Below are 15,624 nucleotides of genomic sequence, written 5' to 3'. Positions count from 1 at the left end.
AGAAGCTCATTGACTGAGGGGAGGGGAGTTGGGAGTCCAAGAAGTGTGGTCGTTCCTTAAGGAGACGGTCCTCCAAGCCCAAAGCGTGACAATTCCCATGAGGATTAAAGGGGGCAAGAGTGCTCAAAAGCCTCCATGGCTCACCAGAAGCATTCACAAATGCCTCAAAACCAAAAAAGGAGGCGTACACCCAATGAAAGGGAGGGGCCATAACCAAGGAGGATTATACCTCCTTGGCTCGAGATTATAGAAGGGCTATTAGGAAGGCTAAGGCAGAGATGGAACTGGGACTAGCGACCTGGATCAAAGATAACAAGAAGTCCTTTTTTAAATACATAGGGGATAAAAAGAAGGTACCAAGTAATGTGGGACCTGTGCAGGACGTGCTTGGTAATCTGGTGGTAGCACCAGATGACAAAGCTAATCTCTTTAACAGATTCTTTGCTTCCATTTTTCTGAGCAGGGACAGGGACATCCCCCTCACTGGGATTCTGGACAGATCCAGGGGAGGCGCAGCCAGGCCCAGGGTCAGTGAGGACCTAGTCAGGGAACTTCTGGAGGGACTAGATGTGTTCAAATCAGCAGGTCCTGATGATCTCCACCCCAGAATGCTTAGGGAATTGGCAGAGGTCACTGAGGGACCCCTGGCACAGCTTTACGAGCACTCATGGTGCTCTGGCAAGGTGCCAGAGGACTGGAAAAGGGCCAATGTGGTCCCCATTTTCAAAAAAGGGAGGAAAGAGGACCCAGGAAACTATAGGCCCGTTAGTCTTACCTCAGTTCTGGGGAAGCTCTTTGAGAAAATTATCCAGGAGCACATCTGTAAGGAGCCAGCATGGGAGCTTATGCTTAGGGGCAAGTCTACACTGGTTCATTAGAGGCAAGTCCTGTCAGATCAAGCTGGTGGCCTGCTATGACCAGGTCACAAAAGCCTTGGATGCAGGTGTCGTGGTGGACATAGTCTTTCTGGACTTTAGGAAGGCCTTTGACACTGTCTCTCACTCCATCCTCATTAAACAATTAGGTATCTGTGGTGTCTGTGTACGCGCCTACACAGTCAGATGGGTTGCAAATTGGCCGGAGGGCTGCACCCAGAGAGAGTGGTGGTGGATGGGTCGTTTTCGACCTGAAGAGATGTGAGCAGTGGAGTTCCCCAGAGCTTGGTCCTCAGGCCCGCACTGCTCAACATCTTCATCGGTGATTTGGATAAGGGGGTGAAAAGCACCGTGTTCAAGTTCACAGATGACACTAAAATGTGAGAAGAACTGAGCACACTAGAAGAGAGGGACAGGTTACAACTAGATCTCGACAGGTTACAGAGGTGGGTGGATGAGAATAGGACGGGTTTCAATACGGACAAGTGCAAGGTGTTGCACCTGGAGAGGAAGAACCAGCAGCATACCTATAGGCTGGGGAACTATTTCTTGTCAGCACAGAGGCAGAGAAGGATCTTGGTGTCATTACTGATTCAAAGATGAACATGGGCCACCAATGTGGGGATGCAGTCAGGATGGCTAACTGCACTTTGTCATGCATCCACAGATGTACCAGAAGCAGGTCCAAGGAGGTGATCCTCCCCCTCTATGCAACATTGGTCAGACCGCAGCTGGAGTACTGTGTCCAGTTCTGTGCACCGCACTTCAGGAGGGATGTGGACAGCATTGAGAGGGTCCAGAGGAGGGCCACTCGCATGATTAGTGGGCAGCAGGGCAGACCCTACGAGGACAGGCTACGGGACCTGAACTTGTTCAGCCTCCACAAGAGAAGGCTGAGAGGGGATCTGGTGGCTGTTTATAAAACTTGCCAAGGGAGACCAGGGGGCAATGGGAGAGTCCCTGTTCCCCCAAGCACTACCAGGAGTAACAAGAAATAATGGCCATAAGTTGACTGAGAATAGATTCAGGCTGGATATCAGGAGGCACTACTTCACAGTCAGGGTGGCTAGGAGCTGGAACCAACTTCCAAGGGAAGTAGTGCTCGCTCCTACCCTGGGGGTCTTCAAAAGGAGGCTAGACAGCCACCTAGCCGGGGTCATTTGACCCCAGCATCCTTTGCTGCCCATGGCATGGATTAGATGATCTGCTTAGGTCCCTTCCAACCCTACCAACTATGAAACTATGACATGCTGTGGGCACACCCCCACCAGCTCACAGCGGGCCGCACGGACAACTGGGCACACAGGAATATACTCACTGACTCTGCCCCTCTCTAGGCCCTCCTCCCTCATAATGGGGTGGAGTTGTTCATAAACTGGTTATGTTTATGAAGTCTTGTCTCTCCATATCTTCCATATCCTTATCTATGTGAATAGGGTGCATGAGCAAGGACCAAGGAACTATGCTGAGTGACCATCTCACAGAGAACATCATGGAACTTCACCGCATGTGTGTGGCTTGTTAGTGTGCTACAGAAGAAGAGTCACCAAGCAAAGGCTGGAGAAATACAATTCCTCTCTATAAATACACTAGTAAACATTAGAGAGGGAAAAAACCTAGTCAAACTAAGGACAATTTTAACAAAAGAGGAAATTTCTAAACATAAGTGGTTCTGAAACAGCTTTCTAAGAACATTAGGGGCAAAACCTAATTAGTTTCAAGAGGAAGCTGCCTGTGCTAGTAAGGGACTAGAAATGACAACACAAGAAGTCCCTTCCAGTCCTATGTATATAAGTAGGCTTTAAGACAGGGGTGGGCAATTATTTGGGCCCAGGGGCCACACAAGGAGTTTTGGTGAGTTGTTGCAGGCCAGGTCAGCCCCTGCCCCTCCCACCCCCATAACATCTCACCATAACTCCCAATGTCGGAGGGGCCCTTGGGCAGGCGAGGAGCATTGTTCACAAGCGAGGGCTGGCATGGCCAGGATCTCAGGGAGGGTTGTGGGGTGTCCCCTGTACTGTGGGAGGCATGCATGCATGGGTGGGGGCCTGCCAGGGTGATAGGTCCTGGGAAATGGCTGGGCGTGAAGAGAGGGATCGGGGGCAGCAGGGCAGACCCTACAATGAGAGGCTATGGGACCTGAACCTGTTCAGCCTCCACAAAAGAAGGCTGAGACAGGATCTGGTGGCTGTCTATAAACTGGCCAAGGGGGACCAGCAGGCTATGGGAGAGTCCCTGTTCCCCCAAGCACTAGCGGGAGTAACGAGGAATAACGGCCATAACTCAACTGAGAGTAGATTCAGGCTAGACATCAGGAAGCACTACTTCACAGTCAGGGCAGCTAGGATCTGGAACCAGCTTCCAAGGGAAGTGGTGCTCACTCCTACCCTGGGGGTCTTCAAAAGGAGGCTAGATAATCACCTAGCCAGGGTCGTTTGACCCCAGCATTCTTTCCTGCCCATGGCAGGGGGTCGGACTTGATGATCTGCTTAGGTCCCTTCCAACCCTTCCAACTATGAAACTATGAGAACTTTCAGAAGGTCACATACCAAACTCTACAGCGAGCCAACCCCACAACTGTGTAGGTAGATAAATAACAAGAGAAACCCTTTGACAATCCAAATTCTGCTCCAAGTGAAAACAGATGTGGCCACCAACTGCACTCCTTCTCCCCTGCCTCCCTGGGGTGCTTCAATAGTGCCACAATGGCATGCAACAGCAATGCTACCCAGCCAGGATACATGACGCAGGGTTGCTTGGTTCTCCAGCACCCTCAGTGCTATGCCCCACCCCCATGCCCCCAAGGGTGGGTAGCCAGTGAACATTTTTTTTGTGTGCCTGGCTATCCTCAGGGACCTAAAGAGGCAAAGAAACCTGCAAGGAAAGCTTCTCTCTAGCCCCCTGGCTGAAGAGCTGGAGTCCCTGCAAGTCTTGGCCTCCAGTCTCTGAAAGAGATAAGAGAGAGCAGAACCCTGTTCAACCAGGGGGATGTAAAGATAGATTACTTGTATGTCTCTTGGTTTCTGAAGGGCCTCAAAGAGAGCTATGCATACAGGATCACCCATTGACTCTGCCCTGGTCTAGGCCCTCTCCCCTCACAGCTGGGTGGAACAGAACAGGGGTGATACTAAAGGACTAAGCACCACCCCACCCCACCCCCAACTGTGCTCCATGGAGAACAGATACATTTCAGGAGGCACTTTAGAAAAAAGTGTTTTAAAGATGCTCCTCAGATTTTTGAGGATCACTTCTGAAGCATTTGGCCACAAACATCCAAACACTTGCTGTTTGGAGCACTTCCAAGCATAGACCACCACTTCAATGGTTGCATCTGTGCAGGGCCCCCATTTGGTGTGGGCAAATCTACCGTTCATGTTGCCATGAGTGAATTGAGCAGAGCCAATTAGATGCTCAGCTCACACTTCCTTCTGCATTTGGATCCCCAGGTTACTGACGGTTATGTATGTACAGGTTCCCCAACCATATCTGAGCAATTGATGGAAACACATTTCAGTGCTTCAACCTTCTAACAATGGAAAAAACCCTTTTTCCCTGTGTGCTGTAGGCACTATAGACAACTGTGGGAGGCCAACACGCGTCAGTGCTGGAAGGTAAGGTAACTAGCATGCAAGAGCTATCTACAACTCTACCTTGGTTTTTTTGATGAGACAAGGATCGCTCAAATGGAAACACCAGCACCATTTCCCACACAGATATCAAAGGTATCATCATTCCCCCACTAATATGCAGAGGTCCTGCCTATGTGTTCCTGCCGTGGATCAAGAAATTGTGTGCTGACACTATCACAGGACAGAAGTGTTTAACTACTAGCTAAATAGCTTCAGGACAACACCAGAACTCATTTTGAACTTCTCAAAGTCAGGTGCACATTGCCAGGAGTTTGGTGATCTACAACATTCTGCAGCATTTCGAAGAGAACAAGTTTGGAAGCCACAGTGAAGGTTTGGTGGTGGCAGTCATTAAATTTGTGCAGTAGTCAGAATCACCTGAGCCACTTGTGCGTAGCCACAACCCCCAGCAACATCAAGATGTACAAGACAGATTGACCACCTACTTGAAACAGGGTGCAGGAAGATAGGAATAAATTGCTGAGACAGATGCAAATTTGCAGCATTTATTTGAGTTTCCCCATGGGGAAACCTGACTGCTGGTCCTCTATGCACCTCCCCAGCCAGGGTAGGAAGTCAGAGCGTGCTTTCCTACGTGCCTGGCTATCCTCAGGGACCCAAGGAGGCCAAGAGGCATATAAAGAATCCTTCTCTCCAGCCCACTGGCTGAAAAGTAGGAGTCCCCACATCCATCTCAGCCTCCACTCTCCTGAAGAGACCAGAAAGTACACAGCATAGGGCAGGGGTGGGCGATTATTTCAGGTGGAGGGCCGCTTGCCAAGTTTTGGCAAGCTGTCAAGGATCGCATGGGTAGCCCCACCCCTTGACAGGTGCCCTGCCCCCTGGTCACCATCTTGTGACCGGAAGTCCCGCCTCCTAATGCCTGCACACACACACAGAGCCCATGCCTACACACACACACACATACACACACACACACACACACACAGAGCCCATGCCTGCACACACACACAGCCCGCACCTGCACACACACACACAGCCCATGCCTGCACGCACACACACTGCCCGTGCCTGCACGCACACACACACACACACACACACGCGCGCACACACACACGCACTGCCCATGCCTGCACACACACACATACTGTGCTCTGTTACTAGCAGGGGCTTGAGTAGCAGCTAGGCAGCCTGCAATGCCAATTAGGCAGAGTGGCCTGATTGGGGAGCAGGACCCAGCTGTGCTCTATAAGAGCTGAGCCCTGAACTGCAAAAAGGCAGCAGTATGCTGCCAGCAGCAGGGAAGAACACCACCCGGCTGGGCTGCCACTCAGAGCAACATCTTGGAGGTAAGGTAAGGGCTGGGGTTATGGGGAAGGAGGAAGCCCCATGGGTCTGGGCATGGCCAGAAACTGCACCCTGCCATAGACAAGTGGCGTGGTGGGACTCTCTGTGGCGGAAGAGTCCCCCAGAAATGCCAGGTCAGTTACTGCCCCAGTGAAAGGCGAACATGAGGAGCCTCCTAACCCCAGCCCCACACATCCCTGGTGGATGAGATCAAGCAGGGGGAGCCCAGACTCACTGAAAGTACTGAGACAGGGCCCAGGTCGGTGGAGGGACCTGTGGCAGCACCCAGACTCTCAGTGGAGGTCTGAGGCTGCATATAGGAGCCAGGGTGAAGCTCCACGGGGTGGGGCCTTGAGCCTTAGGGAGCTATTAAGGAAGCTTCCAGGTCCAGGGATAAGGGGATAGCCCAGGGAGGGCTTTAGGACAGGGCTCAGAGCCCTAATTCCTAATTAGTAACATCAAGGCATGGCAGGTCAGGAGGCAGGTGGCTGGCCCCAAGACAAGTGGGTGGGCCTACATTTAGACTGGCCCCAGGACACCCATTTGTTACAGATGCCCTAATGTTAAGTATTTCATTAACTGCCAACTTCTATAAGAACTAGGATATTTATATATTACTGTTTTCCCTATGTAACAGTTATATTTTTTGACTTAATAATAGTTGTATTCTGTTCTCAGTAATCATGAGAGGAAAAGAATTTCCCACTCTTGATAAGATATGTTTTAATTATTTTTAAATTCTACATGCAAATTAAAACTATTTATAAATAAGATTTTCATTACCAGCAAGAATTTCTAATGAGTTGTATCCTAGGATTCTGTCCCATAAAAGTAGGAGTTGGTCTGTTGCTAAATAACCAGAAAATGCTCGTACCATCCATTTAAATGATATTCGTAGTCTGTAATTGGAAGACAAGTAAAAATTACACAATCTTAGAAAACAAAGTTGGAATGGACCTCAAGAGGTCATCTAGTATCTCTCTTGATCCCAAGGCAGGACCAATGATATCAAAACGATTCTTGAGAGAGATTTGTCCAACCTATTCTTAAAATCCCTCAATGGGAAAGATTCCACAATCCAGTTGTGTACCCACCTTAACATAGCTTCCTCTAGACCAGGGGTGGCCAGAGTTACTCACCCTGGGAGCCACATCTCCAAAGCCAGAGTGTGGGGGGGAGGGGAGGGGAAAGAGAATGTGCTGAGCAACTTGGCATGGCTGCAGAGCAGGGGCGGAGGGGGAGGTGCTGGGCAACCTGGCAAGGCTGCAGGGGCCGCCTTGGGGAAAAGTGGGTGGGACTTTGGCGGAGAAGCCCTGGAGAGCCACAAGAACCATGCTGTCAAGTTGCATGCGGCTCGTGAGCTGCGGTTTGACCACCATTGCTCTAGACCATATTTCTGATAAGAAAGTTATGGGAGACCATGACAAAAAAATCACTAAAAGGTGAAATATAGTGCATCACCTGATTCTCCTTTATCTGTAATGGCAGATATTAGGTCATAAAAAGATATCAGGCTGGTTTAACACTATTTGCTTTAAACCAGTCTACATTGCATGATTATTTCTCCCAGTATCTTTCCAGAAACTGAAGTAAGCCTATTGGGTGTGTATGTTCCTGTTGGTCCTCCTCCTTTCCCCTCTAACAGAGAGCAGGGTATGTATTTGCTTTCCCAGTCCTTGGAACCTCACCCATAAACCATGAATTCTTAAACACCACAATCTCAGGATACTTCATCCAGTACCCTCTCACAATACAGTAATTAAAAGTACACTATTTTAAAATTCTATAAGCTGCAATGTTCTTTATGTTTGTTTGTTTTTTAAGATTTCTACTACAGTATTTCTCAGCAGCTCTAATCAAGGTCTGTAGATGCTCATCATCTTGCATTATAGGGCACTATATCATTTTTAAACTTTGTTTCTTCCCTTAAGTTTCTAGCAAACAGATCATCATCATCAATATTACAGTGGCATCTAAAGACCAACTATACTGAGATCTGATTCTGCTAGGTGCTGTCTAACTATTGTAAGAACTGATAATCTTTATCAACCTAAATACTGTAGGACAAATCCCAATTTGTAATGTAAAGAAATCATCTGAATCCCAGGAAATACATCTAGCTTTCTCTAGCAGATCTGGCAGAATTACTAAGTAATGAATGGCTGGAAAATACAGTAATTCCTGCAGACTGGAAGAATAGCTTTCTGTTTTATTTTATAATGTATAGATATATCAAGGGGGAGACTTGAAAGCACATAATAAAGTTAAACACCGAACTCCAACTGATTTTCAGTAGCAACTGGGAAACCTACGTGATATTTGTGCTTTTACTCTAACCATAACTATTAGATTAAAATACCAAAGAACCTCATTTCCAGAACAATATAAGTTGCACTGATTGTCATAAGCCAAGGTTCACATTGGGAGCAAGTACTTACGGTTGCGCCCCAATTTCTCGAAGATGGTAAAAGAGTTGTGGGAGATGGGTTTGAAGAAGGGTCTCAAACAGCAAGCATAACGACACAATTCCCTAGCAAAACATCATCACATCCTGAAAACACATTTTTCACTAAAAGTTTTTCCATTGTAAAGTTTGATAAAAGTATATCTGAGTATAAATACAAATGCGTATTAATTTAAGCAGTAAGACACAATATTAATATGTCATAACTTCACAACTAGATCATGATATCTTCAATTGTTGAGGCCTTGATCCTATAAAAGCAGTTCCATATGTGAATAACTTTATCATATACATAAATAGTTCCATTTTTCTCCGAGTTACTTGCATAGGTTTATATGGTCAAGGTCTAAGTGTAGTAATAACCTACAATGAAGTATTTTTATTTTGATAAAATACTCGTGCTAGTTGCTACACTTGATCTTATTCAAAAAGACATTGACAAAAATAGGAATTCTGTGCATTATCTTTGATAATCAGCAAAACAGGCAAGATACATTTTTAAAAGAGAAAGTAGGTCAATTTTTTCTATTATGAAAATTTCCTTATTAGCATGAGTACAGGGCTACCATAAAGTCCCAAAATATAGGCCCAATCTGGCAAAACTGCTATTAGGCAGAACAGCTATCACTAGGATAGGATAAGTTACCTATCATTTGTCTCTCAGTATACTTTGCCTTCATTTTTATGCCCAAGTGTAAGTTTGCAGGTTTAGGTCCTAACTCCTTTTCAGCAAATTATGTACTATCTATCTAACTATGTTTATTAACTATCTATTAATGATTAACTTTATTAACTACCATATTCATCTGCATACCATGTCACGATCTGGAGAAGCTTGTTGTTCTTAAACGCTTTGCTTGACAGTTTATACAGGTAAGAACAACCCATTATTAGCAGTCTTTTCAGACTTCAATGCTTAAAAAATTCAGCATTTTTATCCTGAAAATATGTTATCAAAAACTAAGAAAGCTTTTTTGTGAAAGAGAAAAGAAAACTATTATACTTTCTGTAGTGTGTATAATATTAACTAGTAAGTATGCAGCAACTAAAAAACTTTCACAAGTTGCTTCTGAATGTCTGAACACAAAACACTTACACAGGTCAGTAACAAAATTTACATAAATTTCCCTTCCCATAGAAGCACTAAAAAGAAGTGTACGCAAGCACACAAAGATGCTCTAGTTAAAGAAGAGGCTAAATTGAGGCATCATTGAAAATCTGATATGTAGACTACAGTGGTCAATTCCTAGAAGGCTCTTTGTTATTAAAGTATTGTAATCACAAACACAAAATAAACTGAAATGGAAGTCAATCTTTCACTACCTCTCGATATCTCATGCACCTAAATGGATCAGAAAGCACTTCAGTAGTAAATAAGTCTCTGACTTCTATATGAATCTTAAGAATGTGTCCTGAGTTCAGGACTTTATTACACAAAAGAAACAGCTCCCCCAAAATCTTAAAGCATTAGCATTATTAAGTTATGTTTGTCAGAGAGTTTATTATAGAGACATCTGAATAAAGCTACAGAATGTTACTTCAGGCTTGCTTACATTTTTTATTACATTTAAAATAGGATATTTCTCAGTAATGCGTGCTTAAGAAAAAGAGATCATGTTAACTTACATTATTCAATAGCAACTAAAAATAAAGTCAGATTTGATCTTATTTCCTAATGAACTTACAGAGGGGTGAGAAGAGATGGAATGGAGTCTGAAGAAAAAACGCACATACATCTCACGGAATATCTGATACAATTTGGAAGGTTCATGGTACAGAAAACAAAGTGGAGCAACTGAAAGGATAAAAAAATTGAATTGACTCAACACAGCAAACTGCTAAAATATTCAATGATAAGTGCATGAAGTATGAGGAAAATAAGTCAATAATATTTATAACAGTATAATATGTACATTAGTTCTGAATTATTTAGAAAGGCGTGTTTATTTTTATATTTGATTCTATCATTTAAAAAAAAAGGTGGATTTGTATACCGTAAGACAACTCCATATACGTCATATAGGTAAAAATAACTGGAGCCTGCTTATTCTACAGCTCTGGATTCATGAGCATCAAAAATATGATTTTCTAGCAGTGAGGACATCAGCTTCAGACTCAAGAGATCTGGATTCAACTATCTATCTATGTAATCTTTGGCAAGTCGCACACTCTTTGTCTCAGTTTCTCTGTAAGCTGAAGTCTATAGTACTTACCTACTGGAAAGGGACACTGTGAGGATTAATATATTGAAGACTGAGTTACTCAGAAACACATTGTCACTATGAGGATGCTAGGAAGAGAATCATCCAAGCAGTACTTTTAATTAAAGACCCAGATCCTCACATCCAACCTTGGATTCCCTATTTTGCTGATCAAACAGTGAATTTACATTCGGTACCTTCAATAAACAGCAGTAGTACCCCTTGAAGTTTTCTTGCCATATAATGACCCAATTTACTTCTCCACTTTGAAACAAAGAAAATTATTTACTCATCAGTAAGAAAACCCCCAGAAACTTCACTAGATCAGAAATAAAGGCCCCTGTTATTTGAACACACCTGTACCAACTGCCTTGCCATGACTGAACAGTGATGGCTTTTTTCCACAAAAATATAGAAATCCTTCTTTTCTAGAATACTTGTATATAGAACACATTCTTTTAATCTTAATGATTTTGATCATCTGGATGTCTACACAAGACACACTAATGCGGTAATGGGAGAGAACTCAAAACAGCTAGTATGAAGTAAAAGTATATTAATTACTCATTGCATACACAAAACTCATTCTTTTAATTTCCTCTTTGCGGTTTAGTCCTAAGTATTCCTCAATATGATGCCCCTCACCAGCCATACATGTATGCCACTTTTTGCACAAGACACTTTTATGAGAAAACATTCTTCACATTGTTCTTGTCTGCCCAGGAGGAACAATGCACAGTGAGATCACATTTTCTTCTGAAACAGTCTCCCTTTATTCATGTATCTTGAACCTCAATCGCTGTGAGTGAAGCTGGAGACCAACACTCAGATAACTGTTATCTGAAAAGAGATGCCCTACATACCAATGAATTATAATATTAGAAAAGAAATCAGTCTTGGAATTTTCATAATCACACATGTGTGCACACGCACAGTTACTTGAACTAAATATTCAAATGTTTAAAAACTGATAAAGTAGTTTATCAAAATATACGTATAATGACACAAAATGCACTGCTATTTATGGGAAAAAATCTGGAACAAGTACTTAAAATATTAATATTTAAATTGTACTTACCATACATTGAAAAGCCATGAAAAGGAATTACACCTACAAAACAAGGTTGCTTATTTTATCTTTTATTCTTTTATCTCTGTTCATCCATACAACAGTTTTTTCCAGCTCCCACTGTGTACTTGGTGTTTCATGGGAACAACTCAAGTCATGTTACCTTCTCTAAATACTGCAGACAAAATTACAATTGAATCCAGCACGCACCTACACTTACACTGCCAGAAGGTTATTCAACTTGGCCAGGTAGTGGCACTTAGGATCCCTACCTAGACAGTAAATGGGAAGACACAAGCACCTCCAGAAAGCCAACTCACGGGTTTTTTCATGGTCTAATTAGCTCTGCAGTAAAGTCTCAGCATCCACATATGTGACTATTAGGCCACAGGAAATGAATTAACTTAGCTGTAGTTTAGTACTCATAAATACAAGTACTACCTTGTGGCAGTGTTTTTTAACGTGCAGCAATGTATGTGTAGATGCTGACAGGACTGGCTGAGGCACAAGGCTGCTTCAGCATAGAGCTGCATGCTGGCTAGCCCTGCACTACAGCACCCTCGTACCCCAGCCAGCCCCTCTGCAGCATGTTGAGCCAGATTGGAGCAGCCCCATGCTGGCAGCTGGGCCTCCTGCCGACCCTTGAGGCCTCCTGCCAGCCAGCTGTATGTGCTAGTCCCAAGATCACATGAAGATGCTGCACCTGGGAGCAATAAACTCTGGTGTGATACATGCCAGTGCCAGAGTTTATTGTTCTGTGCTAACAGTATGGGTAGATGCTCCCATGGTTACATGACTAGGTGCTTTGAACCAAGAATGGGGATAAAGAGGCATCTGCAAAATGTAATTCAGGGAAAATGTTGCCATACAGGGATGCATTTGAATTCCCATCCTCTCAAGAGCTTAGATGCGTGACTTGCTGCCATTAGGCGCTTAATACCTAGCTCAACTTCGGTGGACAAGCACCTAACAGACCGAGTGGCAGCAACATGGGTTCTGGACACTGGTCACAGAATTATGTGTTTTTTAAACAATGACCATACCGCCATTTAAATATACAATGCACAGAGCTTTGGCAGCAAGTACAGGACCCTAGCATTTCTTCTCCCAGAGCAATGATGTAAGCACCAAACTAAACAGACATGTGCTTTCTTGTTTGCTCTCCTTCTGGCCTGTCACTCTTAGCTGACTAACAGCTAGGCTTGCCAGGAGGGGTGGAGAATCTATTCTATTAACCTGGGTTAAAATTCACTCAGGGTGAGGAGGGCCTAGAATCCAGATTTCTCACTCCCTAGGTGAGTGATATATAACTAGTACTATAACTTACAACAGATAAAAAGGTGGACATGACCACCTTTATCTTTTCCCCTTGAACCTGGTCACTGGGCAGGCTCCTCATTTTTTAGCTGAAGTCAATGCTACTGATGTATGTTAAATGTGCTGCATGTACACCTACTATACTGTACCTCTTCAGGGACTTGGGCAGAGTTTAGGTGCACCCCAGCAAGAATATGAACTTCAAGAGCTTAGGTAGTTTTAAGTGCTACAACTAGATTTCTTTTGAACATGCTCAGGTTTCCCATGGTAGACACCTAGGGCACTCTGCAGTCCAAAATGTAAACAATTAATTATTCTAGGTCCCATTTAGACACATTTAGTCATCCATGCAACTAATTTAAAACTCACATGGTTAATCTGAGCATGGGAGCAGTCCTAGTTGCTTCAATGGAATTACTTATTTGCTTAAATGTTAAAGCTATACTTAAATGTCTCCAAGATCAGAGTAATGCCCTGACTCAAAAGTTCTTAAGCACATACTTTCTAGCAATCACATCTAACATAATCAGGATGAGGTCACACACTAACAATGAGGCAGCAATAGGAGAAAAAGAGACACGATTTTCAATAATGAGTTCATGGACACCTCTGCAGTTGCATCATGTCAGTTTTCCACTCCTTTCCAAATCATCTTAGTTCCCCCTAGATGGCTGAGGAATGATTTAAGGGATTTTAATGAAGGGCAATAGCTGTTTTGGCAAATGAGATTAAGGAGGATGCTTCATACTTAGATGGCTGTGTGGAACAATACCGAAGTGGAAGAAGAGGGCCAAGAGTATGTGCTGGGGCTGGCAACATTGCCAGAACAGAGAAGACACAGAAGAAGACAAAGTCAGAGATACAGACAAAAGATCAATGATGTAGGATCTTGAAATCAAGGACTAAGGAGCTTAAACATGATATAAAATTCAATAAGCAGCCAATAAAAGGACTCAAAGGGGTGGGGAACTTTTCTGCTAAGAAAATAGATCAACTGCTGCAGTAACAGCAACATCAATACCATTAATTTGAAAATTATATGCATAGATTTACCTCTAAATAAAAAAAAGTAATAACATGCTTAGTGAGAGACTTGGAGTGCTGTAGTCACGATGGTCCAAAAAATATATGGCAGGCAAGAGGTTTTTGTAATATCTTTTACTAGACCAACTGGTATAGAAGTTTGATTAGCTTTCAGGCACATACTGCTGTGAAAGCTTGTCAAACTTCTATCCTAACTATACAGTTGGTCCAATTAAAGACATTACAAAAAATCCTTGGTTAGTATACAGTTTGGTACCTTTATGGCATAGTTTCTAAAAGTGCTAAACAGCTGGTGATGGGACAGGGAACCCATCTTGTTCCTTACTTAATTGAAACCAGGATCAAGAAGTGAAATATGAGCATCCACACATGCTTTAGGCCACCATAAGATTCCCCAGTCCTCATGTAGGTACTGAAGCCAGATTTAATGTACATGTGCTTTAGCCTGTCTGAAGATGCAGCCCAATGCTCAAGTTCATTATAGTATAGCTTTAAATTAACAAAGCTGTCAGAACCACAGTCAAACGTTAACTTAAATATTGGTACTGTTTTCTTTTTTATTGTTGTAAGAAGCTGCAATATTCCTAATCTCCCACTAGAGGAGGCTATAGTATAACACTTACCACTTGGTGGGTAAAAAACAGCATATTCTTCCATTCCAAGTTTTCCTATAAATAAGTATAGGAGTGTTTAAATATGATTTAATGGTAAAAAAAAACCTCATTTCAAAATGTGAACTTTGTTTTTCAGGAACATAATCACAAACTTCATAAATAATGGAATATCTTTTCATTTTATATCATCCCAAAATGTGCAAGGCATTTCAAAAGAAACAGAAAACTGATATTTGTTTTCCTCCAGCATAAAATGAAAATGTTACACAGCAAGGAAAAGTAATAAATAGCACAGAGGATCGGAAGCAATAGTACTTCAGCAATAACACCACTGAACATAGACTGTGGACACATGCAGGCATACATCTTAAGTGATTCTGTAGTTTGGGGATTTTTAGATAGCAAGTGTATTATCGATCCACTCTCTGTGTGGACACTGCAAACACAGTTGGCATCTTCAAGGGATAAATCATGAAGATGGGCATGCTGAAGTAGGCCAGATGCAGAAGAGTGTTCTAAGACAGAAGTAGAGCATAAGAAAATGCAAGAATGTTAGAGGGAGAAACAGACAAATGATGCATTAAGGCTGGCATTACCGAAACAGTGGACAAAGTGAAAATAGAAGCATGACCCAATTGGAATTTTAAATGATCTCTGTAATTTCAAGTCTTACAATTTATATACTTTATATAAAAGGTTTTAAACACAACGGAACTGATTTTAAAAGATGTTCTGAATTTCTTTCTATAGTTTTAGGATATGCAAGAATATTAAACTAGAACAGAGATGACTGTTGCTAGTTATTAACAACAATGTTTTTTAAAGCCTCAAAAAATTATCATTTGTGATAAGACAAGGATCTGTGAATCATAGAACTTTTTATCAATTGATCATTGTATTGTGTAAATTCAATACAACAGAATCTCCTGCAAAAAGAGGAAAAGATTTTTTTGTCAAACTCAGAAGGAAATTTAAAATACCTAGACTTAAAGTATATACATTTATTGTACTAAGGAATCAATAGAATTAAATGGCTAAGACCGCTAATCAATTTTTATTTGTTGCCTATATATATATATACACATATATATATATATACACAT

At 42.7% G+C, this 15,624-nt stretch overlaps 1 protein-coding gene across 1 annotated transcript in view; it reads right to left on the bottom strand.

The window, feature by feature from the left end:
- The window catches only part of TBC1D19 (TBC1 domain family member 19), a 181,569-nt gene that overhangs the window by 7,667 nt on the left and 158,278 nt on the right, over positions 1-15,624 (bottom strand). Inside the window, exons 15-19 of the mRNA XM_019526444.1 lie at positions 14,531-14,575; positions 11,556-11,588; positions 9,962-10,071; positions 8,251-8,342; positions 6,596-6,711 (exon numbers count right to left, since the gene is read on the bottom strand). Of these exons, the coding sequence (XP_019381989.1) occupies positions 6,596-6,711; positions 8,251-8,342; positions 9,962-10,071; positions 11,556-11,588; positions 14,531-14,575 (396 nt within the window). The remainder of the gene's footprint in view (positions 1-6,595; positions 6,712-8,250; positions 8,343-9,961; positions 10,072-11,555; positions 11,589-14,530; positions 14,576-15,624) is intronic.

This window comes from Gavialis gangeticus, unplaced genomic scaffold (assembly GCF_001723915.1).
Source record: "Gavialis gangeticus isolate Ggan-Ray unplaced genomic scaffold, GavGan_comp1, whole genome shotgun sequence".
Classification (NCBI taxonomy): Eukaryota; Metazoa; Chordata; order Crocodylia; family Gavialidae; genus Gavialis; species Gavialis gangeticus.
The sequence above is the reverse complement of the archived record's forward strand: the minus strand, read 5'-3'. Positions and strand labels throughout refer to the sequence as shown.